Source organism: Heloderma suspectum, chromosome 3 (genome assembly GCF_057233095.1).
Source record: "Heloderma suspectum isolate Gila_16-S chromosome 3, 16-S_ref, whole genome shotgun sequence".
Classification (NCBI taxonomy): Eukaryota; Metazoa; Chordata; class Lepidosauria; order Squamata; family Helodermatidae; genus Heloderma; species Heloderma suspectum.
The window spans coordinates 109,317,551-109,344,233 of NC_139460.1; the positions used below are offsets into that span (position 1 = coordinate 109,317,551).

Consider the following 26,683-nt stretch of genomic DNA (forward strand, 5'->3'; position numbering starts at 1 on the left):
TGCCCCCTCTTTGATGAGCTTCTGCTGGGCTTTGAAAACCTGGCTGTTCAGGCAGGCATTTGGGGTGGGTTAGGGTTTTTTAGAGCAATGTTGTTTTGTTCAGTTGATTATGTAAATTTGTTGTATTTTTGTGTTGTTATTTGTATTGTATGTTGCCTAAAGTGGCCGGGTAGCTGGCCAGATGGGTGGCTAATAAATCTAATAAATAAATAAATAGTATATTAATTTATTTAGTTTTTGCTAATTAATGACCTCATAGAGCAAAATGATTTGGGATGAGAAACAAAAAATTACTTCATATCTAGCTAACACAATGGAAACAAATAACATAGGTAACAATTATGTAATGAAGGTGCTGAGGCATATACACTGCAGATTAGGATTTTAAAAAATTTAGAAGGACTTTTAAGCTCAAGGTCTCCCAAGTGTGCCATAGTGTGTCTCCCACACAAAGATAATTGTATCTTTAAAAATGGCTATCTATCTATCTATCTATCTATCTATCTATCTATCTAGGGGCACTCTAGGGGTGCAATCCTATAGGGATAGATGGGCACCTCCGACCTCCCCTGAAGTCGGAGGCGACTGCCTATCCAATACAGGGAGAGGATTCCTTCTGTGCTGCAGCTGCCCTGCACCTAAGTGTGGCTTCGGGGAGGGGGCAGGGAAGGGGCTGGAGACCACATAGGAAGCTTTCTTGAACAGCTTCTGTGGTCTCCTCCCATCCCCGCCCCCTGGAATGCCCCATTTTCACTCCTCTGTGCTCCGTGTTACGAGTATTGAAGCTGCGCTCTTCTCTCTGTATGAGCTACGAGGGAGTGGGGAGCATGGTTTCGCGGCTACGAGCTTGTAGCTCTGTCTACAAGTATGGAGCTGGTAAACTGAAAAATCCTAGCTCCCCCAGATGCTGTCTAGGGGTCATAGGATTGCTCTGTAGATCATGTAACCTGCCATTGCCCCCTCTCATCTGTTAATGTGTTTGTATTCTATATTTTATTCCAGTTGCATATTAGTTCCTGGAGGCTTTGGTCATAGGGGAACAGAGGGAAAACTTCAAGCCATTTCATGGGCAAGAAAAAAGAAAAAACCTTTTCTTGGTAAGATGTTTATACCGCAAATGGGACTCACTTCAGCTCGCATAGTCTAATTTAAAAACAAAATCAAACACCTAGAATCCCCATCCTTCACCAGTGAACTTTAAATTTACAAATCACAAGTGAACATAAGAAGTGCCGTAGTGTATCAGACCAAGGTTCACCTTGTACAGCATATTTTTCAAGAACCCTAGCAATCTAGCACTAAGGAACAACCAGAAATTGGCACACTCTACTTTCTGCCCATTCTTGCTCTACACTTCCATTTCTTACTGAAGGCAGTATCCAATACTGTTGCTGCAAATCCACTTGTTCTTTTGAGCCCACAGGGCCAACCACTAATGCAGCAGGAACTAGAGCTTCATAAAGCAACTCTTGAAACAAGCAGAAGTACTTGTTTCTGAAATGCAACAGTTCAGTAGAGCTTCCTTCTCCGAGCTCCACTGACATGGCTAGTTCTGGAAATAAGTGTTTCTGCATATTTTCTGTTGCTTCAGGGATTGCTTCCCATTGTGCTAGTGGTAAGTCCCACTAGCATGTGAGCAGCATTGGATACTGGCCTAAAGATTTTCAACATGCACCCCAATCCTATGCATGCTTAATCATACATAAGTTACACTGAATTCAGGAAGACTTACTCCCAAATAAGCATGCATAAGATTCCAGCTACAGATAAGATGATGGACAACCATTATTAGTTTTCCTGTCTTTTTGTAAAGAGCAGCTTTGGTGAGGGCTATGGCACTAGGAGCCTGAAAAACCAACCCTTTCCCTGCACACTTTGCATTCTCATTCTCAATCCCTCTTTCTCTCTCTCTCTCTCTCTCACACACACACACACACACACACACAGAGTTGCAGTACAAAACATGCAGGTACTGTATGGGTGGGTGATTCAGATTAGGAAAACAGTGCAAGTGGAAAGGGTTAAACTTACCATTGTCATGGTCCCGATCCAAATCCCAGACCCGCTACTATGGTTGCATTTACCGTTCTATAAAATTGCGGGCGATCTAAATCATGGACCATCTGTTCTAATTTGGTCCTTAATGTTTGAAAAGTAAAATAAAGCTTAGCTGAAAATAAGGTACAGCACTTTCTAGTTCTTAGATAAGTTCATATATTTACTAAAATGAAGCATATAGGTTTATGCCAGTTTAGTTCCATGGAAATCACTTTAGCAGGACTAAATTAGGGCTGGCCAGTTTTCAGCCAGCAGGCAGAATGAAACCTATGGGATCGTATTAGACTGCAGAGAACCCCAGCTTTCATTTAAAATCCAAATCCAGTGTTTAGCCTCTGAAGCTGAAGAGATAACTTAGATTTTTTTTTTATGGCAAACATTTTCATTGTGGTTATTAGTGCCAGTCAAAGTATTCATCCAGTGTAGGGAGTCTGTAAATTGGGCTAAACATTTCAGGGACTTAAAGTGTAATTGGTCTCTCACTTAAAATATGCATATTCGTTTTGTATACTGGATGGGATCTTATTTTTCAGATTTGAAATGAAGGGTTGTTGTTTTTGTATGAAGATATTGTTACAATACTCAGTGAATGGAAAAGAAATGGGCCTCTTGGGATGTATTTGTAAACAGTTGCTATTGTTTTAAGAAATCGAAGGGTTTCTATGGAAGTAGTACCTGACAGTTTCTATTAGGGATTGATTTAAATGATGTAGAAACACATACATTGTAGAAACACATAAACTGCTCATGGAGAGATTGCAGTTTCTGAAAATCCATAGTAGTTGGCCAAATACTGACCTTGGATAATATATCTGAATCTGATCTTTAGGCAATGAATATGAGACAAATAGTTCACTGCTAAACACTACAGTGTTTTCCAGAGTTCTGGCATGGAATATGTAGAGTGTCTTAAGGCAAATCAACTTTATTTTTTGTTTTTAATAAAGGCTCAAAGAACAGTGACTGACTATATGCAGAAAAGTCACTTCTGGAAGAAAACTAGTCTGTAAGGAATCCTATTTTAAAGTATCATATTATAAAAGACGGTATAGAAATTAGGTAGATAAATTATGCAACACAATATTAAAATACATACCTTATTTTAAAATAAATGTATATCTATTTCCCTCCATAAAACAGATAGTAGCCCATTATGAAATAGGATGGTTGATAAAACAGTAGTATATGCATCCTGGGTAATGTTGCTATTATTTTTCCGAGTAGTATTAACTTTAAAAGCTAACCTGTTGGCTAAATGCAGAGATCTATGGCAAATCCCAGGGGTCCTAGCCCTTTTGGGTCAGTGGGCTTATCTGGAACTTTGAGAGCACGTTGTGGGTACTCACAGTGCCATGGTGGCTATGGCCAGTCACAAAACATCCATTTCCCAGGAGTCAAATAGTTGAAGCTAAAAGAAGAATAACTTTCCCAAGAACCTAAGTACAAGGCAGAGACAGGATCTGTGCCCCCAATGCCAAATCCCATTTTTCCCTCACAAAGCTCAACAAAATACCCATTCCACAGAAGGCAAAGTGACGATGCTCAGAGAAACATACATAAAGAGGCACCCCCCCATACAACACACACACCCCACCTACACAAAAGAACAGGCAAAACACAAACCAAAAGAATGCGTGCACACAAAAAACACCACACTAAAACAAACACACCACATTAAAAAAAAAAAAATTGTTCCCCACTGCCTCTTTAGCCCCATACAATGTTGCCTGACACATGCACGCACACACATGTACCAGCGTACATTTTTCTTTTTCCGGGCGTGCTTCAAAACAAAGTATTGGGATGCAGCTCCCCTTTATTTTTATTTTCTAAGAATGCCTTTAGGATTCACATGGGACCCAGGGGCATTCTTGGAAATAAAGATGGAGTGGCGCTAGAGAGAGGCACTTTGTTTTGCAGCAAGCCAGCCTCCCAGTTAATTTTTTTTTAATTAAAAACAAAACTAAAAATGTTTTCAAAAATCAGGAGGGGCAGGGAGCCTGGCAGGAGTGAGGTGTCGGTGAGGACATTGACGCCCACAAGCACCACATTGGAGACCCTAGGCATATCTGAAGACAGGATTAAATGTACACAGCTTCACCTGTGCATTTGAAGAAAGAACTCCTAAAAAAAAGTGTTACATCAGTTTATATGTACTGATATACGTATATACAGTCGCCTCCCTTCCACGCCATACAAACACTACCACACAAACTCTCTGGGCCAGGGTGCCTCTAGCAGAGAGCAGAGGTGAACAACATACCGTTTAACAGAGGTTTGTGAATAATTCAATGAATGTAATACAACAATTCGAATGTTTCATGAAAGTGATCCACATGATATGCTTTGGAGGGAATTTTTAAAAAATTAAGATTAGACTATCTCAACATCAGGATAGTCTAATTTTACCTAAGGGAGAAAGGCTTCCTGACCAAAAACCACAGTGGTCACAGTATGACGTAAAATCCATATGCTTAAGGCAGATGTACGCATGTTGCTTAGTTGTGTGTAGTTGACTCCTGAAATGTTCTTCTTTTACAAAAGATATGTGGAGACTGAAGTCTGGACTGAAAAACTGGGCAGGGAGAAGGGGCTTCTTAACCCTTTCCCCTCTCAGGAAAAGACCAACTGCTTTTTTGCCCTATAAGGAAAAGATATGGGTGCCTCACATTCGGTCTTTAAGAGGAATGCTGAGTCTCAGAATATTGTGACAACTGGGAAGAATAGAGAGTGGGGTGTCAGAGGAACTGGGTTAAATGAGGGAGAGTGGAGAACGGATGTGAAAGTGATGGGGAAAGAGTGCTAGATGTTACACAGTCTAGGACAAATGAGAAGGAGAAAGGAGTGTAGGATATCAGGGACCAGTAAGTATAGCCAGGATGGGGGGATGTATAGAACATCGGGGACAGTAGGAAGTGAAGGTCAGAGTAGATGTAATGTTTCTCATGTGATTGGCTCTTGCATGCTTGTTCTTTCTTAACTAAATAGGACCTCTGGGGAGGCGAGGGGGCCCACATTGCGACAGAGGCATGGAGAGAGGGACAGAGGGTTAAAGCCCCCTATCCCTAGCTGTGGTCCCAATTTGGATCCCTTCCCCCTCCCGTGCAGCAGGTAGTTAGTTAAGCAAAAACAAGCATGCAAGGGCCAATTGCATGAGAAACATTACATTTAGTTTGCCCTGAGAGGAGGGGAAATACAGAGCAAAGTGTTAGGAGCCATGGGACAAATGAGGGAAAGGCGGGGAGGGTTATCAAAATACTGGAGGAAGTGAGGGGAAGGAAGAATGGGGAGTACAGCATGGGGGACTATAGGTGTTAAAGGTACTAGATCAAGCAAGGGAAAAAGGGAAAGAAAATTTAGTCAGAAGTGATAGGTCAAAAGAGAACAATGGGGAGATGGAATGAATCTATTATTAGGTCTGGATTTGGAGCTGGAGGAACTCTCTCTTCCTTTGATGGACATATATGGAAGTGCCTACAGGGCATAGGGGTGTATGTATGTTTCCACCCCCAGTAGGGTTTTCAGTTCTCTGTCTGGGTAATCCAGGTTTGCCTACTGCAGTCCTGTACCTATTCTGTACCAACAAGCTGAGTGCAAGCTGGCACTGCTACACTAAAAGGCCCGACTTGTAATGTTCTGACATGGGGCTACCATTTGCCTTATTCTAAAGTACAAGTGCTTTTTAAACTACCCTAAATTTAAATAATGGTTAGTGGAAAGTGATATGCTGCAGCAGTGAAGGTAAAGTGAATGAAAAAAACTTGTGGCACACACATTTTATTTGTTGTTTTATGCCCTATGTTTTCACCATTGGGTCCACAAAGCAGTGTAATATGCTTTGGGTCACAGCCTACAATATAAAAATGTTTGAACTATTGTGCTCATTCACTCTTGTTTTTATCTGTTTCATATAGGAGTTTGTTTGGGGATGCAACTGGCAGTAGTGGAGTTTGCAAGGAATTGTCTAAACTGGCAAGGTATGTTTCCTTCTATGAAAATGGTTCACTTATGGTCTAAGATGAAATGTGGGTTATCTCTACATTAAAGGATATTCCGCAGCCTTACTAGGGCATTTGCTTCTGTTCCCATGGCACGATGAGAGCGTGTTCTTTCACAAGGCAGAAGTGAAAACACCATTTCCTGGTGGCCGTACTGGGCTTCTCTTAGTTTGTAATGGAACAAGGCCGTTCAGTGGCTGCCGAAAACTCGCTTTTTTTACTTGCAGCTTTTTTCTGGGTTTTTTGATGGCCTGCTTACCTGAGGAAGGAGCAGGAGATGTCCTGGAGGTTGATGATGTCATGTAATGGACCTGCAAACTTCCGTGAGGAGACAATCACGAGTGCACAATAAATGCCTCATGTAGAAACAGTCCCTGAGAAGGGCACCAAGAGCAGTATTATCAATGGCATTAATGTTCTTTCTGAGCATCTGCAGTGGAGTACTAGCTTACTTTTCATTCTTATCCAGATCAGAGAAATGCAGATGTATAGAAATTGACATAGCTTGATGCCATTTACTTGCTTATATTGGCTTTTCAATTTATCCTCATATACCAGGGCAAGGCAGAATCTGTGTAATAATGGCTTGGAGCCAACGTCACGTGTGCAAAGGTCCACTCATTCAACAGGACTGCCACTTGTGCAGTGGAACTTCCCTGTCCTCCTCCCCCCTATTGCCCTCCTTATGTGCCTCAAATTTCCTCTGGAGGGTTCTTCCAGGGCAGATTTGGGGGTGCACATGGGGTTGAAGGGACAGGGGAAATCTGTTCTGCCAGCGGTCTCCCTTCCACTGGCAGAATGACACTATTGGATACAACCAATAGTAATTTTTAGATTATGTGACTTTGTGGATGCTAAAATTCATATGATATCCTCCCCTAAATCTTTTACTGATAGCTGTGCCTAAAGTCTGTTCTTGAAATGCCAAAGTCAAAATATTTAGTTTTACTGTCTAACTTTAATGCCAGTTAGCCAATGTAAGCCAATCTTGTGCATAAGTGGAGCTTACTTATAAATGTGCTTATGAAAAATGTTCTAATTCTTGACAGTGCAGTGTATGTTTGCTTAATTGTAAGAATATGTCAAAAAGATCTTTTTAATCCACATTGCTGCAGATGCAGAATAATTAAACTATATGACTGTTTGACTAACATTTTAAAATGCTGTTCTACAGATGCAAATTCTACAGAATTTGACTCAAACACAAAGAATCCTGTTGTAAGTACTGATTTCCCCAAACAGATTTTGAGTCATATTTAGAGTAGGTCCATCAAAATTAATGGGGCAAGTTAGTCACAACTAACTTAAGTCCCACTGATTTTAGTGGCTCAACTCTAAGCACGACTAAGTGTCAATACAACTACCTTGTGTTCCTAGCATTTTGATATTAAATAATTGTGCCAATTATACTGGCATTGGGAAGGGCAGAGGTTGTCCCTCAATAGTCAGAGAAATTAATGCAAATTTATTAATATGCTGGTTTGTATGTTCAGATGCTAAACTCTGGTGCTAAAAATAGATTCTGGCACTTTGCCCTGATGATCCTTGGTCTCAATTAATGAGTCTTTCTATTAGAGGTATTTGATGGAATGTCACTACTGCAATTGGTTGATCAAAAAGTAAAGAGCTTGTAGATAGAAGCTATAGTTCAAATTGAAATAAGTCTAACATTTGCAAATTGCTGAGTGTGTATGTGTGTGTCCGTTCCCCAGCCCAGGCTCCCTGTGGAGTCTGAAGATTCAGATTCAGAGGTGGAGCTAGGAGGAGAGCAGCTGGGTCAGAGAGCGGGGGAGGGAATTCCCTAGGAATCTCCAAGAGTCAGGGTAGAATCTTCCCAAGGGCATGACAAACAGTTGGGCCAAGTACAGATACCGCTTTTCCCCTCTGTGGGAAACCAGCTTTCCCCAGAGGGGGAGGAGGGGCACAACTTGGCAGATGCAGGACCCTGCAGTTGTTCAAAGATGGTGGTGCTTGGGAGAGAATTGAGACACTCTGCCAAGCTAGCCACCCCACCCCCACCCCAGGAGTCAATGGAGGGAGGACCCTCCCTGAGGGGGTGGTGGGTGGGGGCTTAAGCAGCCCTTCAGGTTTTGTATAAGGTGCCTATTGTTAGTTTAGCAGCAACTCTCTTGGCAACTCTCTTACCCTACTGAAGTCTTCCCCATTAGAAAGTTCAGGATTATCTAATTGGGCCCTGGGGCAGTCTTTGGGCTTCTGCTGAGTCTGTATTGTTTGAAGGGTTGGCCGTTAGCATAATAAACAAGTATTGACTTGAAGGTCTGGTCTCTGCCTGTTGATTGCACAGCGGGAGGGCTTGTAGTTCTGACACCCTGAAATAAGTTGCTGGAGCTGAGGGCACAGACTTGAACAGGAGCCTGAAATGTTGGAGGCAGAAAATTTGTTGACCATGCAAGGGCAGAAGATGCCTAGTATTTATACCAAGTTCAACCAACTCAGTGGTGTTATCGTTCTTGGCAGTCACAGGAGCTAATGTTGCATCCCCCTACTCTCTTCTATGCCTGAAACAGGCTTGGACACATACACAGTTCCTACGAGCTTACTCAGGTCACAAGGTTTCTGATTCAGACAGACAGTTTGTGGCCCAGATAAAAGTGCTTCCGGATTGTCCTTCCAGACAGGCAACTCCTAGAACTATCTAACAGAAGGCATTGTGCCACTATTTTATCTTTTTTTTCCTTAATGTATTTTCGGTGGTAAGAAAAAAGACAGAAGAAACAACAGGAGGTTTATGAGCGGAAAGTGTTGTTGTCTGGATCCCCCAGAAAATTCTGTGAATGTGTCAGGATGGTGGTGCTATAAAAGCCTCATCTGGAAGGACCCTTAGAGTAGGGGCATCCTCCTGGCTCACAACTCAGAGTCTTAGCTACTGTGTCACACTCAGTCCTTGACTAACCACAAGTCTGTTAAAACTCATGGGAGTGCGATTTGGAGAGAACAGATAGCAGACAGAATTCTTTCAGTAGGATAAACTTGGTGTAAATATTTTGGATTCACTCTTAAATCCACAGGGGAAAATGGTGCTTTGTTTTATCAATCAAATATGCATTGTTTTAAACCAAAGTAGATATTTATTCAATGATATCCATCTTTTCATACTGGTTAAGTTTTGTTTTAGAGAGATTCTTTGTACAAATGAAAATGTTTTAATTGTCCGTAATAGGGTGGTTTGGGGATCTCACAAGTTTTCTCTGTCTTCCTCTTCTTCCTGGGATGCATTAAGACCCCAAACCGGTTAGTCCAGTCAAACTAGATAATCCAGCCAAACCACTTAACTTGCTCATCAGTGCCTTAAAATCGTTAAAGTTGATTTTTCCATCTTTATCGATGTCCGCATATTTGGCAACATCGTTGAGAGAAAGTGAACCCTGTATGTTTTGGGAGGTTGGGTTGGGGGGGGAGAGATAATGGAAAGCAAAACAAAATAGCTTGTTTAGACAATTTCAGACCTATTCACCAAACATGTTTAGGTTAAATGATGGCATTGGAATATAAATAGCATTTGTTATTAGCTTGTGGTTGAATTTATGTACAAGGTAATTTTGGGTAAGCCTTTTCATATTTGTTGTCATTTGTACAGTTTACAGACGTTATCCAAATTTTAGCAAGGTATATATTGGGTACATATATAGGGACTGTTCACACAACATGCTAACCCACACTCAGTGGTTGAATGTGGGTTGTTTTTAACCATGGGTTGTTTGTTGAACCATGGGTTATCATGTCTGAACGCAGCCAGGGTGGCTTGTTAACTGTGCAGCATGGCTTGTTAACCACCCTGAACAACCCAGCAACAAACTATGGGTTCTCAAGGTGGCTTGTCCAAGACAAATAAGCCACACTGCATGGTTAGCAAGCCACCCTGGCTGTATTCAGACAACACGCTAACCCACAGTTCAAAACAACCCACACTCAACCACTGAGTGTGGTTAGTATCTTGTGTGAAGAGCCCCATAAACAATTGTTTTACCGTGTGAAGCACTAGTTTTTTCAACAGCCCCTTTCTGAGTACAGTTTCTGGGTGGGAAGAGGAGATAGCATTCCTTACCTCCTTCGAGGGACTGGATATTTGTTTTGCCTGATATGGAAGATCAGGCCTGTGCTGTCTCTTGTTTTGCTGAGAGAATGGCTTCAGTGATGGTGGAGGAGGTGAAATAGGAGAGTGTTGTTAGAAAAACAACCGCAACTCCCCTTCCATCAATCCTTCCTCTTTGCCCATCAAACATAACATGCCTTTATCTAGTCCGTATGTTTGGAAGTTGGTTCCCAAAGTTCCATCACACTCTAGCATCACACCAAGTGATGTAATTTGGAAAGAGGCATGCACATGTAGATGTGGGACAGATGAGAGCTGGCTCAGTTCTTAATGGCTCCCAATGACAGTGTCCATGGTATGCAGGTATATTGCGTATTTATTATTCCTATAGCACTTTTTAAGTATTTAAACTGTGTGTAACAGTCCTGTGACTTATGCTAAGCTGAAAGAACAGTGAGACGCCCACCTAAATGGGGATTTGAACCTGGGTCTTTCCCATGTCCAAACCAAGCACCCAAGGCCCTAAAGGCTGTGGCGATTTTAATTTTTCAGCTGTGGTTTTCACCAAAAGACTGGGTTTGGACATCACGATAACCCATGATGGGTTAATTAAGCCACCAGGGCTTATCTAACCCATTGTTCATTGTTGTGACATCTGTCAGGAATTTTTAAATCCACAGTGGCTTATTTGGCCAAAATAGGGCACTCTGGTAACCCACGGAATGCAGTAAGGGTTACTTAACCCACTGTGGATTATCGTGTCGTCTGATGCTCATTGTGGCTTATTCCGATCACCTACAGAGTCACCTGGCAAGAGCAGTCAAAACTGCTGTGCCCGCTCTGCTCCACCTGCAGAGCTCTTTTTCCAAGATCTGACAAGCAGCCGAGGGACAACCACAAGCCAAACAAGCACAGACTTACCTAATGCCATGCTATAGTTTCAAAATGACAGCTTTCCCCAAGTACAGTGACAGCTTCATGCTACTTTGCTACAGCAAAGTTACACAATGACAGGCTTCCCTGATTCCTACTTTGAAGAAGTGGCTCTGCCAGCAATAACTGGGAGGTGGGGATGAAATGCGCAATTCCACTGTATCTTCTGAGACAATATATATATATTTTGAGACAATAAACTCTTTATGCCAGCAATGGCTTGGGGGGGGGGGGAGGTTATGCAATTTCGCTTTAGGGCTAAGGTGCTATAGCACTTTACTGCTATAGTGAACAGAAATCACTCTGCCAGCAATGTCTGGGGGGGGTGAAATGCGCAACTCCACTTTATTGTCATTTATTTATATTTATTTATTATTAAATTTATTAATCGCCCATCTGGCTGGTCACCCAGCCACTCTGGGCGATGTACAACATACAATAAAACAGTTTAAAACAATAAAATTCTACAATAAAAACATTTTCTAAAATACCCTAACCCACCCCAAATGCCTGCCTGAACAACCACGTTTTTAATGCTCGACGGAAGCTCATTAAAGAGAGCTCAATTTTTACAATAATAACAGTGTCTGTGCCAGCAATGGCTATGGTGGGGAGATGTGCAATTGAGGGTTTTGTCCCGATCCTGCAAACCCCCAAGGGTTTATTTGTGCCACCCCCTTTTTGTTGGACATGGAATTTTCCCGCCTCTGGGGTAATTGCACAGGGTTTTAATGGTGCATTGGGTGCCTCCTGACTAGGAGAGGCTGCATGTGAAGTTTGATCCCAATCCTGCAAACCTCCAAGGTGTTATATCCGCCACCCCCTGTTTGGTGCACACGGGATTTCCGCTCCTTGGTGAGTGATCACACAGGGTGCATTGGGTGTGTGAAGTTTGGTCCTGATCCTGCAAACCTCCAGTGCTTCAAAGCCATCACCCCTATGTCAGGGTGATGATGGAAGCACTGAATTAAGCCCCTGTACTTCACCCCGCACCTCTCCCCTGTTGTTAGGATAGTGTGGAAGGTTAAAACAGGCTGCTGCAATGTTGTCAATAGGTGAAACAGTGCCACTGCTCTCGTGGGAGGACTGCAGGGGGATGACAGAGATTACACACAGTATTTTAATAAGCTATACACAGTAGCTTATTAGCCTGGTCGTATGGTGACGGACTCAACCTTGGGGGAGTTGGGGGTGGTGACAGCCAACAGGAAGCTCTGGCGTGGGCTGGTCCATGAAGTCACAAAGAGTCGGAAGCGACTGACCGAATAAACAACAAAAATGGCAGGGCATCGTGGACTGTTTCAAAAAATAAAGCTGCTGTGAGTAGCTTATTAAGCCACCATGGTTTAAAGTGACGTCCAAACACAGCCTCAGTGAATTTATACTATACTTGTTCAAACTCATCCCATTTGATGACTATGAAATCATAATTATTTTATTTATTTATTTCATTTCATTTCTATACCGCTCAATAGCCGAAGCTCTATTTTCTTTCAAATTTCTTTTTAAAATTAGCTGTATGGACAGCTCTTCCCGAATATCTAAGAAAGTCATAACTCTCATTCAGTATCTAAATCTAAAGTTAGTTCCACTCGAAAATGTATTTATTAAATGTGCATTTTTTTCTCTCATTTGTATCTTGCACAGAAAGTACTAGAATAGATTATTTTTATTCAGAAGGCACTGACTTTCTAACCTTGTTCTAAGAGGAACTTAATCAAAATTTGCTAGCTTTTATTCCACACACCCATATATATATATATATATATATATATATATACACACACACACACACACACACATACAAACACACACACACACACACGCACGCACACCCTTTGTGGCTTAGGCTTGGTGTGCTAGGACAAATTCTCTTTCCATTAATTACTAGTGCATGTAACTATTGAACACTTTGAGATCTGGCTTTTTAGATTTCTTCTAGCCATTGGAGTATATCCTACCATCTCAAAATATTTGCATTCCAATGAGTTCACTAGGAAATTCCTAGAGCGCACCTCTTGTGTTCTAAGTCCTTCTAGCATTGACTTTCAAAACTGTATTTATTTTATTACAGAGATATTGCTATGCCAGCTTTTGGACCTAACAAAGCCCCCCAAGTGGTTTTAAGAAACATATGAAAAGCAATTAAAAATTAAATTAAAATGGAGGGCAAAATCCAGTGTCATGCAAGCAGATGTTTTCCCACACAATGAATCTTCCTTCTCCACCCCCCAGCAGCCCCCCTCCCAGATTTGCTACAGAGGGTCCCACAACCCCCTGAAGCAGGTTTTCATGGTGAACGGGAGGCTGCAGGGGACAGAGGGAATCACTCCATCCTGCACCTGGAAGCCATTCTGTCAGCAGGAGGGGTTAATCAGATACCACCCAGAGTATTACAACCAAAATGAGCACAGTTAAAACTTTAAATCTCAAATTTAAATCCATTAAAAAGCCAGGCAGAATAAAAATATTTTCGCTGCTCACCTAAAAGTAAGTGGTCTAACTCTCCCTTGGGAGAGAATTCCATAACCAGGGTGCTACCAGAGAAAAGACCCTTTCCAATATTCCCACCAACATTGGATTGATTCTATAATAACTATTTGTAGAAATAACAGTTTGCTAACATGAGAAAAGCATGACACTTTGACCCTGAAAAAAAAATGCTTTAAAAAGGCAACTATTAAAAAGAAAGAATTCAAATGATGTTAATGCTGAAGCTCTTTTGGTGGTGGGACATACAACAGGGTCACTAAAATGCTGTTAGAGGGACGTTTTCCCATTGGAAGCTTTTTTTTGTTTTGTTTCATGGGTTTTCCCACCTATTCTATAATCCAGTGTAGCTCTTCCTTCTAGTATCTTAGAGAGGACTTTGAAAACAGTCTTACTTCATCTAATATAACACTTTTATGTTAATAATTTTATGTTATCACTATCAGCTTTCATGCTTTGGTTATCTAAGATTACAGTACTAAAACCATGATAACTAAACACATCATAGATTGCCCAGTTGGCTTTATTGTTTTGTATAATCTAGTAGATATATATTGTCTGTGGAAACCTGGGGAAAGTTAATTAAAAGTAGGCTAGTTGGACAACATTTTTACTGAGAGATTTTCCTTTTTGAAAATATGACTTCATCTAAATTAAAACTTTTCAAATGAGATTGATTTCTGACAGCCAAAACAATAAACGTTTAAGTATTGCAAATGTTTCTCTGAACAATATTTGCAGTTTGTAAAATAAAAGATAAAATAAAAACAAATATTTGAGCATTAGCATCATTAGATGAAGCATCATTCTTTTTTTTATAGTTGTCTTTTGTAAAACATGTTTTTTTCAGGGTCAAAGTGTCATGCTTTTCTCATGTTAGCAAACTGTTATTTCTGCAAATAGTCATTACTGAATCAACCCACCAATGCAAAGCCAGTATTAATGAGCTTTGGTTATGAAACCCACCTAAAATATATAAAGAATGGAAGCTGCTGTCTCTCTTACGGCACAATTCTGTAGCCCCTAGACAACATTTGGGCCACCACAGGATGCTGGGGATCCCCTCCTCTCAGGCTAGAGTCCAATAATTTCCCCTCCCAGTGGCTCCTTACCCAAGGCCGGAGAGGGAGGAAGGGGGCATGGCAGGGGAAGAGAGAAGAAAGGCTGGGGATCTGCTGGATCCAAAGGCCTCTCAGGTCCTGGCCCTGATCCCAGCAGCACGCAGCAGCAAGATGAGCTCAGAGCAAATATTTTGCAAAGGAAGATAGCAAGACTGCAAAAGCATCTGCCTTTCTTGGCCAGTGGGTGGGTGGATCTTAGAGTCTGAAGAGTGGCAATCCTTTAAGGCTGTGGTCTTACTGGATTATCTCCCCACATTTCCCTGTACTCATCCCTCTTCTGCTGCCCAACCATATTTTAAACTGTCCAGAACTGTATTGAACCATGGCCCTTGCCCCTAATGGGCCTTTTGAGGAAGATATAATGGATTCAGTGAATTGGATTTGTTTGGAAAATATCACAGATTCTTCACTGAAGTATTCTGTAGATATAAACCTGAAAAGGTTTGCAGGACCAATGTTCTTCATTGTCTCTGACTAACAGTATAATTTTGGAAAGACTTACCAAAACGTTTGAGAAGTGACTCTGAAGCAAACTTGTAAGTCCAGCAGTGGAAAGCAAAGTAGAACTACCCTCTTTCAAAGCATACTGAGTGAACAGGTTTAAAAGTGTTTCGCTATTAAAGTTTGCCATATTTGTGTATATAGAAAAGCTGTAAAAAAAATCCGTAGTTAATTTGATTTAACATATTTTGATGTTTATAGGGAGAAATACATTGATTTAATCTGAGACAGTTTCATGTGGATGGAAAAACAGTAGGTATATATATAACAGTTAATCGTGAAATGATTTAAGTCTCTAATTCTGTTCATACAAAAATAATTACAAGCTAATTGGCATTATATATGCAATCTCTAATGTATATGAAGCTACAATATTTTATCCTCTGGGAAAACTTTACCACTTAATCCTGAGGTAGTTTGGCTAGGAAAAATAAAAATAATGTTTCTATATACAACGTGGTTTAATTCACTCTTAACAGTCCAATCCTGTGCATGTCTACTCAGAAGTAGTTCAGTGGAGCTTACTCCTAAGTAAGTGGGTATAAGATTACAGCCTAAAAATAGTACATTCATAGAAGACATTCAAATAGACATAAAATATATAAATCATATTTACCTAATGCTCCAGATCCAAAGGCTTTACAAATGCAGTATGAGATCCTCTGGACTGGAACACCCTTTATAATTATTACCTTCTCCCGCTCCACCCTGATTATGAAATTTGTCTTTTGTTAAAGCAACTTGCTGACAGTTGTCAGACATGTTGGTACTTTAACAGACTTTAAAAAAAAAGAAACAAAAAAACCCTCATTGTATTCACCCTGCCCATGTATCTGATTGTGCTTTTTCAGAGGTGACTTTGGGGAAAGGGCAGCATTGCAGGAATGTTCTTATATTTTATCAGCTTCTCATACTTCATCAGTTCTATAGACAGTCTTTGTTATCAGGTGCATCACAAACTAGACACATTACACTTGTAGTCCAAACTTCTGTGATGTTAGTAGAAAATGCCATAATTTTGCACATAGCATGCTTTCATTCAAGAAGACACATAGAGCCCAAGATGAATCTTGGGAATCCCTTGAATATGTCTAATCGTTACAAGGATTATGAAAATATCATAAGGGGAAGCGATCTTTTTCAGTTGGATTAGCATGTAAACAGTAAACTTTCAGTCAGTTTTTGCCTTTATATATTGCAAGTAATAAAAAAGAGAACAAGAAATCTGCCAGAAGGAAGCAAACAGGAGAAGATGTTGATGCTTCATTTAATCAGTTACAAATAAGCACTGTGATCTGGTGACAAAGAAAGCCATTCTGTGCAAATTGAGGCATTTCTAGTAGAAATAGAGATGCATTTATGTGGCTTAACTGGTTACTGATAAGGTTTCTTTTGTGACACTGTGTCCAGTTTTGATTACCCTTATTCAAGGAAGTGTGTTCCTAATGTTAAAGGGATTCATTTATAAAGTGTTGGAATTTGATCTACATCCTAATATGTTAATTGTTCCAGTAATTCAACTTAAAATTTGGGATTCTACTTTTGTTCCATTCTAATATTTCTTTTCCTTTTTATAATATTTATAAAATATTATGTCTGCCTGATATCTGAAAGTCATGATATTATCATATTTTAAATTTTGTTCTGATAGTCTAGTTTACTGAAAAAAGCTCCAAAGAAGAGGTACTAGAAAGATAAACTACTAGAGATTCTCTTTTATGAAATATGGTTGAAAGAGCTGGACCTATATCATTTAGCAAAAAGGAGGCTGTGATATGCTTCCATACTATAGATACAGTGGATTGGTATTGGAGATTGGCAGGAAGAAGGTTATTTAGATAGATCATGGTTACCAGAAGAAGTAGGTACCAGTAGGTATGTAATAAAATTAGGTTACAGTTTTATAATGAGGTTATATAATCTATTTATTTATTTGAAGTATTTTTATGTCTCTCCTCAGCCAAAGAGGCTCCCAGAGTGGTTTATATATAATGAATTAAGACAGTTTAAGAAAGCTACGCTGGCCTCATTGGCTGGAGAGTTCAACTTAGTAGATTTGATTTAAATCCAAGTTTGGGTATGAAGTAAGCTGATACCTTTCATGAATTCTGTATATCCTAAACTGTGTTAATATAAGTGTTTTCCCTCCCAGTATCAGAGGGAAATAAGCCTCAGGTTCAAGTATGCCTGCTTCTTCATTGCCCACTGCCTCACTCTTCTTCCTCAGTGCAATGTAACCCTGAGCAGTAATGGGTTGACAGAGGGAAAGAGGTACTGTCCCAATGTTGTATAATACAACACCACTATGTTGTATTATAGGCTGCCCAGCACTGATTTGTTAATATGATGATAAGTGCTGCCTGTTACTCCCTGTTTATCCACTCGAGATCTAAACACCCCCGCATTTCTCATAGGGAGTATCCTGTATAAACTGGGTGTGTGCATTGAATCCAGACAACTTAACAGGTATCCTGCAGCTTTTGGAGATTTCATTCTAAAATTATTGCTGGCTTTGAAGGAATATAGTCTTTTCTGTCATTCCTTTTCATTTCCTGCATATTCCTCTCAGCTCGGTGGATAAATAAAATATATGAAAACGTTGTACTCCTTTGCTGTAACCGATTGTTCATCTTCTGTGCATTGCTGTTCTTTATCCCAATCTGTTTCTATTCATATATTTTCACAACTGAATAAATTCATTAGACAAGATTTATTATCTCGTTGTCAAAGCCTAGTCCAAAGATGAGAAAAGTAATTTTGTTTGACAGGGATGAAAGGAAGGGCAACAACAGTAGTTTCAAGGAGGCTCTGATCAGTGAAAACAGGAAGTAACAAGTAGTGCATGTTAAAATTAAGGCATGCTTCTATCCCATGCTGTCAAACTCAGTTGGGTGGTGGGACCAAATTCCCTACCCAGCAGATGTCCAGGGGCCACATCCACATTTGTGTAGCTACAAAATGTCAATTCTAGCTGAAATCAACAGAAAACAATCAATTCTGCCTCAATTAGACACTAAACTGGAAGAAAATAGCAACTGTTATACCAACAGTTTTGTTAACTTATTTATTCTTAAACATTTATTCTGCAAATAAGACAGTAAAAAGATATTATATATTCATATGGAATGCCTTCTAGTGGCATGAATATCAGCCATGAGTTCTCAATAAGCCATGAGTTAACCTAACAGCATCAGCTTCCTAATCTTGAAGATGATTCAGTAATTTGTGTGGAAAGGTAGTCATGGACCAGTTTGGGAATTCACATTGGAGATCTATTCTGGAGGGTGATATATCTCTTTCTTATCCAGTTTTAATGGATACCTTTCAGTATCCATCAAAAGATTCTTAAGAGAGGTGTGGTCAACGAATCACCTATCTGGATTATTGGGACAACACACTGGGTCTGAATTGCTTGATGGTAGAGGCACTAAAGGTGTCATTAAGATAGGGAGAAACTCCATATGTTTTAAAGGAAGCTGTGGTGTGCCCTCCTTTGTATTTTCAGAATTAACTCCCGGTCTCCAATGTACCATTCTTAGGTAGTATCTTTAAGTGGGTGGCATCTCACTTCCAGGTTTTCCTGGATGGTACTGATTATCTAGATCCCTTCCAGTCAGGTTTTTGGACTGACTGATTACCCTACTGGTGGACTTGTGCTGGCAGGCGGACAGGGGAGTAATTTTCAGATGGACCCTAGTGATTTTCCAATATTTTTTCTGAGCACTCAGCACCACTGACCATATTAACCTTCTGGGACGTTAGTCCAGGTCTGCAAATTCGCTAAAATCTCCATCTCCCCAAAGTTACAAAAATTAAAATAAATGAAGTTAAATTTGCACAAATCTTCCCAAAGGTGAAAAAAATAATGTTAAATAACTGCAAATGTCTCTGAAGGTGGAAAAAAAGTTAAATTTGTGCAAATCTCCCCAAAGGTGAGGGGAAAAGTTAAATATTTCAAATCTCACCGTAGGTGGGGAAAAAAGGATGTTGCGACGAAGTGGAGGAATAAATTTACTAGTGTCATTTTAAGATGTAATAGAGATGAGATATTAGCAAGATGGCGAGAAGTGATTGGGTTTTACGCCATTCTTACCAGGCAGCTCTGTAGCCCTTTCTGACAAGCATCATGCCGGGTTTGCATGTCATGACAAACCATTCTGAAAGCAAGCCACCCTGAACCATTGAAAACAAGCCATGGGTCTTCAGGGTGGCTTGTGTGTGGTTGACAAACCATGCTGAGGAAACAATGCCAAGTTGGGATGTCATGACAAGCCACCCTGAAACAAGGCTGACAATCCACCATGGGTTGTCATGTCGTGTGAACCAGGTGAATGATAATATTTAAGATTCTCACCATTAGAACTATGGATATATATGAAACTTCAGAACTTTAAATAGTAACCATTGTAGGTTTGTGGTTGTGGTAAGGTTTGTGTTTGTGATAGGTTACCTGGCTTAGATATCCTGGGCTTTGGCCAGTATATCAGAATAGAACTTTATGGCCTACCTTTGTATTTCTGTTCACAAGCACTACTCCCAATTCTCTCCACATTATATATGTGTCATGGTGTACAATGAAGGTGCTTCTGCACCTGTAGATTCAGATGCTTATTAGCAAATAGTTCAGCAGGTTCAGTGAGTGAGGTGCACAGAATCATTACACACAACAAAGGATTTAGACATCAGCAACTTTAGATCACATGCAGTTTATAGTGGGGCTCATTTGGCCTGTAACAATACTACTAATTGTCATATGCCTCATCTGAGTCAACAGATGATTATTACCTAGAATGAAACCACCTATCCCTCAATGTTTGTGATTAATCAACATCACAGCATTCATTATCTGTTGGTGGGTTTTCATAAAATGTTTACATTTCATTTCTGTAGCATTTCAATTGCTTTTAAAGATTATAGAGCAGCCTTCTCCAACCTGGTGCCCTTCAGATATGTTAAGTAACAACTCCCACCATTTCCCAACCAGCAGGGGATTATGGGAATTGTAATCAACACACCTCGGGGGCACTGAGTGGGGGAACACTGTTGTAGAGTAATTCATATCTTCTAGAATATGTTATAGATAAAGGGGGTCATGGGGAGAAGGACAAGAAATAAACTAAGGAATGTAATTATACTAATGGTATTCTATTCTGATTTCTTACCTACCATGAAGTCAGACCTGGTTCACATGTCATGATAAGCCATGCTGGATTGTGAGCCTTGTTTGTGTCTGTGTGGCTTATCGTGATGTTAGAACCCGGTGCAGACAATTCAGCACCATTTGTTATTCACACACAAGCCACTGTGCGAACCCATGGCTTGTTGTTGAGAGTGGCTTGTTCTCAGAGTGGCTTGTCGTGATGTGTGAACCTGGCAGTGTGGCTTGTCAGTGGCTTGTCAGCACGGGCTACAGAGCTGCCTGACAAGAGTGGCAAAAAGCCTGGCAACTCCTTGCAGTCTTGCTAGTGCTGCCTGCCTCCTCCCTCATCAGTGATGTCCACCCTTCTGCCAGTAACGAAATGGCACTTGGGAATGTTCGTAACTCATTCACAACTTTTTGCTTTGGTGCTGTGGAAGTATGCAAATGGATTTGTAATTTTTCTTAATATTTCTTTTGGGGTGCTTCTCAAGTGCACATATGGGTTTGTAATGTTTTTAATTATTTTTTTCCTGGTCTTGTGCAAGTGCACAGATTCGCCTGTCTGCTGTGTATAGTCTGAAGTAGTACAGTTGCCTTGTCAATTTGCTTATTCCCCTATTCTACTTCAGCACTTTGCTTGACAGCGAACTCTGCAAGCGAATATGCCGGGACCAGGTGAGAAGACTAAGGGGGAAACAAGCCACAGCAAGCTGCAAAACACCCGATCATCTGTCGGGAGTAACGGGGGTTATAGAGCAAACAACCAACCTACTATGGTTTATTTTCGGATGGCCTATCATGATGTGCAAAGTGGCCCTATGTGTTAATACAGATGACAGTTTACCAAGTTAGCATGGTGTGCATTTAACCACTTGGTTGACTGCTAGGTAAGCCACTTGTACATCTGATCAGATAAGATGGTAATTTGGTAAGATTTTCCTCACCACTTGGTAGGACAATACAGAAGATTGGCCACCAAGTAGTATATGGACACGCACTTGATAAATAGCCTTCTGTATGAATCCTTACGAAATTCTAGGGCAGATTATTGAACAACTTCTGAATAACATACTTGTTTTCGGTTTTAAATAGCTGATACCATTTTGTTGTTCAGTCATTCAGTCGTGTCCGACTCTTCGTGACCCCATGGACCATAGCACGCCAGGTCTTCCTGTCCTCCTCTCTCTCCCGGAGCCTGCTCAAGTTCATATTCATTGCATCGGTGATGTTACCTAGCCATCTCATCCTCTGCTGTCCCCTTCTCCTTTGCCTTCAGTCTTTCCCAGCATCAGGGTCTTTTCTAGTGACTTTTCTCTTCACATTTGGTGGCCAAAATATTTGAGCTTCAGCTTCAGTATCTGTCCTTCCAATGAGCACTCAGGGTTGATTTCCTTTAGGAAGCTGATACCATACTGCATATTAAAATTACCTTCTGTGGCTTGGAGGAAAAACAGCTTATCAGACAATTTACCAAAGTACTTGAAAGTTGGATATGGAAAGAGCCCAATATGCATTTGTATCACAGGCCTGCAATGAGTTCAGCAAACCTGAAAAATAAGATTTTCCAAATTGGCCCATAATCTGAACATGAAATATGCCATTTCATGTGCCCCAGTTTCACGTGGATCTGACTGCAATGACATTTTAAAATGTTTTTGTAGCAAGCAAAAAAGTCCATTGAATACACCCTAAGATTAAATGCCTTTTAGGGTATACTTCCCATGAGCTTATTCTCTCAGATCTGAAGTAGTCGATAAAGAAGTTGGCTACCATCCTTCTGAGAATGGAAAATGTTTATATCTTGCTTGCGGGGTGTGTGTGTGTGTGCTGTAGATATCTATAACATGATATACCATGAAAGTTGTTCATATTGTTTGGAATTCAGCATTACTAAGTCTTGGGGCTTGTACATACATGACTTTTCATCTGCTCTTTGCTATACCAAGCAAGTTAGCTGCTGCATCCACATAGTCACTAAAAGTAATTCACTACTACAGATAGGCAAAAATCTACCTGATGGCATCTGAAGACTATTTTTAACACAATATGAGATCACATAGAAGGTAAATGATATAGAAACATAGTGTTTAAACCCTTGGTAAATAGTAAGAAAAAAATATAAATAGTGTTTTGATATAACACATGTGCAAAACTAATGTTCCCACCACTGAAGATAACTTCGTGATAGTATATATGGTAAAGACAGTCATCCCAATCCAGTAAGAGAGATACAAATATGTAAGCAGGTTTTCTCTTAGGCTACAGTGGAGGGAGAAAAGGAAAGCAGGGCCACGTCATTGGCTGTGTTGAGAGACCAGCTTCGTGTGCCCCCTCCTCCCTGAACTGTTTCCATTCTAGCTGTGCTGGTCGTTATAAGAGCTACTATGTAACTTTAACAATTGGTATCTTGAATTTGCTTGCTGCTTTCTCCTCGTCCCGTTTTCCTTTTGTGTTGCATCTTTTTAGATTGTAAATCTGTGGGCACGGACTGTCTGTTTTTATTGATCTTATGTAAGTCATTCTGAGAGCCATTTTGACTGTAGAGTCAATAATGCTATAAATAAACAAACAGCCTTACACATGTATTGCTAAGGAAGATTTGTATAATGATGCTCACTCAACCCCTATTGGACTGGTTAGAAGTGCCTTTTGATTTGAGTGGGGATCTGCATCTAGGGTAATGTTGCAACATGTTATAGGATATAGTTGGTCTGGGATATTAGCGTGTTTTGAGGTGGGAGATAAGAGAAACAATTTTGTATGCAGTGTTGGTAGAAGCCTAGAAACAGCCAAGGTTTAGAATATCCCAGAGAATACATCATATTCCTAGTGGAATTGCTGAAACAGAAAACTGGACTGGGGTTGCTCCAGGCTCAATTACTCCAAGTTAGAGATACTTCGACACAGGAGAGGGTGTGTACAAGAGCCGGAAGGAAGAAGTGGTATGAGGTTAGGATTACAAGGGGACAAAGCAACACAAGAGGATTGTAGCAGCTGGGCAGGTGGGAACAAAAAGGGTAGAGGGTTAGACATTAATTGGTGTACCTAATGAAGTTTCTAGATTGATGTATGGACTATCTACTAGGGACTGATTCCATAACAACCGAGAAACATGGATATGAGTTAAGAACATCAGCCACACTTATCTTCCCACCACTTTTTGTGTGTGTGTGTGTGGTTAGTTTACTGTTTTGCCTTATGAAGGGTTCTGGAGAATTCAAAAGCTAGCACAATATTTTGTGACCTTTGAGGGACATAATAAAGATATTATGGCGATAATGGAGTTTGGAAATTTTCTTCTGGAATTTAATTTTCATGTTTCTATTTACTGTTCTTTTGTTACTTGGATAATAGGCATATACATTTTCTTTCCAGATACCTCTTTAACTCAGTATATAATATACTGTGGCACTACACTGTGCTAGTTGCAGTGATCATAATCAAACCAAACTGAGAAATATGGAGTGTTGACCTTTGTATCACCTCTCCTTCTCTCACCACCACCACCACTCCACACCCTATGGAGCAAATTATTCTTTTTAGTTCAGGTGGTAGGCATTTCATCTAATGTTGAGGTGAGTGCTGTGCTCTTGTACAACTGCCATTCATTTCAATAGCTTTGATGAAAGAAATGTTCTGTGTAGTCTGCGCCCATAAAATAGGTCAGAGAATAAATCAGTATGAATTTATTAAGATGTTTTTATTGTCATAATCATGATCTCATGCATCAGAAAGAAACCATCTTTGTAGGGTTTTTTAATGTGTGGTTTTGTTTTGCTTTCATGCTCTTTATAGGAGCGTATTAGTGGCTTCACCCTCTTAGTTTGGCCATAACTGCCACAAACTCTTCAAAACAGACTTCTCCATCATTATTTTTGTCCATCTCCATGAATATGGCATCTGTACTTGAAGCCTGTTAGTTTAATAAAAAACAAGAGTTTTTATGAGTTAATGGCTATTGATATACCTTGGTAATAACCAGTGACTTTGATTTTGTTTTCTCTGTAAAGCAGTCCCTTGCTGTATGTGTGTTGTTGAGCCTGGTCCATGCATACTAATAGTCCAAGAGCCTGTGCCAAAAGACTTCCATCATAAGGTACAAATGGTTTGACTGTCTCGATATCTTACAAAAGTTGTGACATCTCCAAAACTGTGAGACTTATGCACAACTGCTGCAGCATTTAGGGCATGGCAGCCCCCGCAACACCCCATTTCGGGGCCAATAAGTACATCATAAGGTTGCTTGTTTCATCCATGTACTTCTGTTGAGGAATACTGTATATAATTCCAGACTGTCCAATCTGACTGTCTTTGTTGGGGCATACCCCCGTTCTGTCCCCTCCCAAAAGGGGACCATTAATTATGTCATAAGGTACACGGCTTTTAGGACTAGAGTGTCAATCACTTAAGATTTTATTGCTTTTGGTAAGACAATAATGCTGAAAATGACTTTTAGCAATTTGGAACTACAGTTCTAAACAAATTCCCTGAACGTGGCCTAAATACAACATATCAAAAGGCTCTGCTGCATTTTCCCATTGCTCAGTCAGATCACCTTGTAAATCTAAGATCTGCAAGTGGTTGCATAACCTGAACTTTAATTGGATTATCCTCTTGCACATAGTTCGGAACTTGGTTTGCACTAGCGTGACGTCATTTGCACTAGCAGAATGACACCGCTGGATACAACCCAGTGCCAGGTTAGCTCCTGCCATGGAAGACAAGCTTCTCTAAACTCTTCCCAGTATTTATTGTGTCTCCAGATGAGGTTTCTTTAACAAGGATGTAAGAAATGCAGGTGACCCCCCCTCCCCAAATTGTTTCACCTGAGCAAGAGCAAGCTATTTCAGACATTGTGGAGTAAAATATATATAAATTAAATTAAGCAATGGAACTGTTAGCAGGTGCCTTGTTAGACAAAATGGAAATACTTGGAACTTAATTCCTTTAAATCCCACACTTCCTGCAGGCTTGTTTGGCTCACCTCCAGTAATGGCAAGCATTACTTCTGTGGATGAAGTAACTGCATTTGTACATTTCCACACTCTTCCATACACAGTGCCATCTTAGGCCAAACAACTCTGGACTTGCCTTTGGTATGTCTGGAAATTCTTTCTCAATTAGTTCTTTCAGTTCACACTGGGACAGTTGGTTAGGATCACCTCCTTTTGAAGCATACTTGCTGAAGATCCTTCTCAGTTCTTCGGTAGATACGTTGGCCATCTTATAGAACACCTGAAATGTGTTTGAATTTGGAGGGTAGAAAAAACACAAAAAGGGTAACCCAACAAACAATCACTACAAAAGAGTATGAAAATATGAAAGTAATTTAAAGGGCAGTCGAAAGTGGGGCAGAAGGAGAGAACCACCACAGCATCCAGAGCCTTGCCAGGAACAAGCAGACAGGGGGAGGTGTGTATGTGGGGGGAGTTTCTTGCTGGTTTTTATCCTGTTGGTTCACCTGTTTAAAATGTCCCCTCCCATTGAAATCCATGGAAGGAGAAAATACCTATGTCAGTCTAAGGTCATAACTGGGGCCTCCGGGGTGGATGTGCCCTCTTCCCACCCTACCAGCAGAGAAGCACCTCTGTTCCAGCCTAACCCCTCTTGGACAGCCATCCGAGGGGGTTAGGATTTCTTTGTTTGTTTGTTTGTTTGTTTGTTAATTAGGGCATTTATATCCCACCTCTCTGTGTTAAAATCAAAATAAAATAAATACAAATATAAAATATAAATTTTGTAGTTTACAAATGAAAATACAAAATCAAAATTAAATTAAAAACAGCCCTAATAGTAAAACAAAATAAACAGCAGTAAAAACAGCATGATAAAAATCGTATCAGCAACAGCAGACTAAAAACATGCCTCTGCCAATGATTAACTCTCATTTTTGTACATTAAAGAGATAACAAGCAAATTAAAGCATTCAGATCAGAGCCTTTTCTTCTAAATGACTTAATTGACTCATTTTTTGTATTATGTAATAGGAATTCACATTTCATATTTGAATTGTATGCATGTAGATATGATTCTGTTTATAAGATTGGTGGGAATATTTTATTTTAAAAAATTGTTAAGTTTTCTACTGATTGCATTCCCAAACTTTTGGAATATTAGAGGATTAGAATAAAATGAGTACTATATACTGGAGTGGAACCAGCATCTACAGAACTGCAGATGAAACGCAGTCAGAAAACATTCTTAAGACATAATGCAACATAATAGTTGTGGTTTTCCGTTCACTTTATGAATTATGGGGGCATATATTCAGGCAATTACTAAGGCCCCATCTACATGGGGGATTTACTCTGGTTCCACTGCACCTCACAGGCATTCATAAGCACAAAATGTTCCCTCCACTCTGCATCAACTGCGGGTTTTCTTGCAG

The 26,683-nt window shown here is 40.2% G+C and overlaps 2 protein-coding genes and 1 long non-coding RNA gene across 12 annotated transcripts in view; 1 reads left to right on the forward strand and 2 right to left on the reverse strand.

Annotated features, from left to right (window-relative positions):
* The window catches only part of CTPS2 (CTP synthase 2), a 128,572-nt gene that overhangs the window by 61,585 nt on the left and 40,304 nt on the right, over positions 1–26,683 (forward strand). For all 10 annotated transcript variants that reach the window (XM_084844101.1, XM_084844107.1, XM_084844102.1 and 7 more), the window contains exons 11-13: positions 1,003–1,097; positions 5,973–6,035; positions 7,231–7,274. In XM_084844101.1, coding sequence (XP_084700227.1) covers positions 1,003–1,097; positions 5,973–6,035; positions 7,231–7,274 — 202 coding nt within the window. The remainder of the gene's footprint in view (positions 1–1,002; positions 1,098–5,972; positions 6,036–7,230; positions 7,275–26,683) is intronic.
* On the reverse strand, positions 9,130–15,811 carry LOC146350057 (uncharacterized). Its single transcript, XR_014789180.1, has 3 exons — positions 15,772–15,811; positions 15,157–15,304; positions 9,130–9,442 (listed from the first exon to the last, which is right to left on the reverse strand). It is a non-coding gene; the product is annotated as an uncharacterized LOC146350057 (long non-coding RNA).
* S100G (S100 calcium binding protein G) lies at positions 24,107–25,518 on the reverse strand. The gene is made up of 2 exons (XM_084841940.1): positions 25,387–25,518; positions 24,107–24,208 (listed from the first exon to the last, which is right to left on the reverse strand). The coding sequence occupies exons 1-2, from the start codon at positions 25,516–25,518 to the stop codon at positions 24,107–24,109; spliced, it is 234 nt and encodes a 77-aa protein (XP_084698066.1).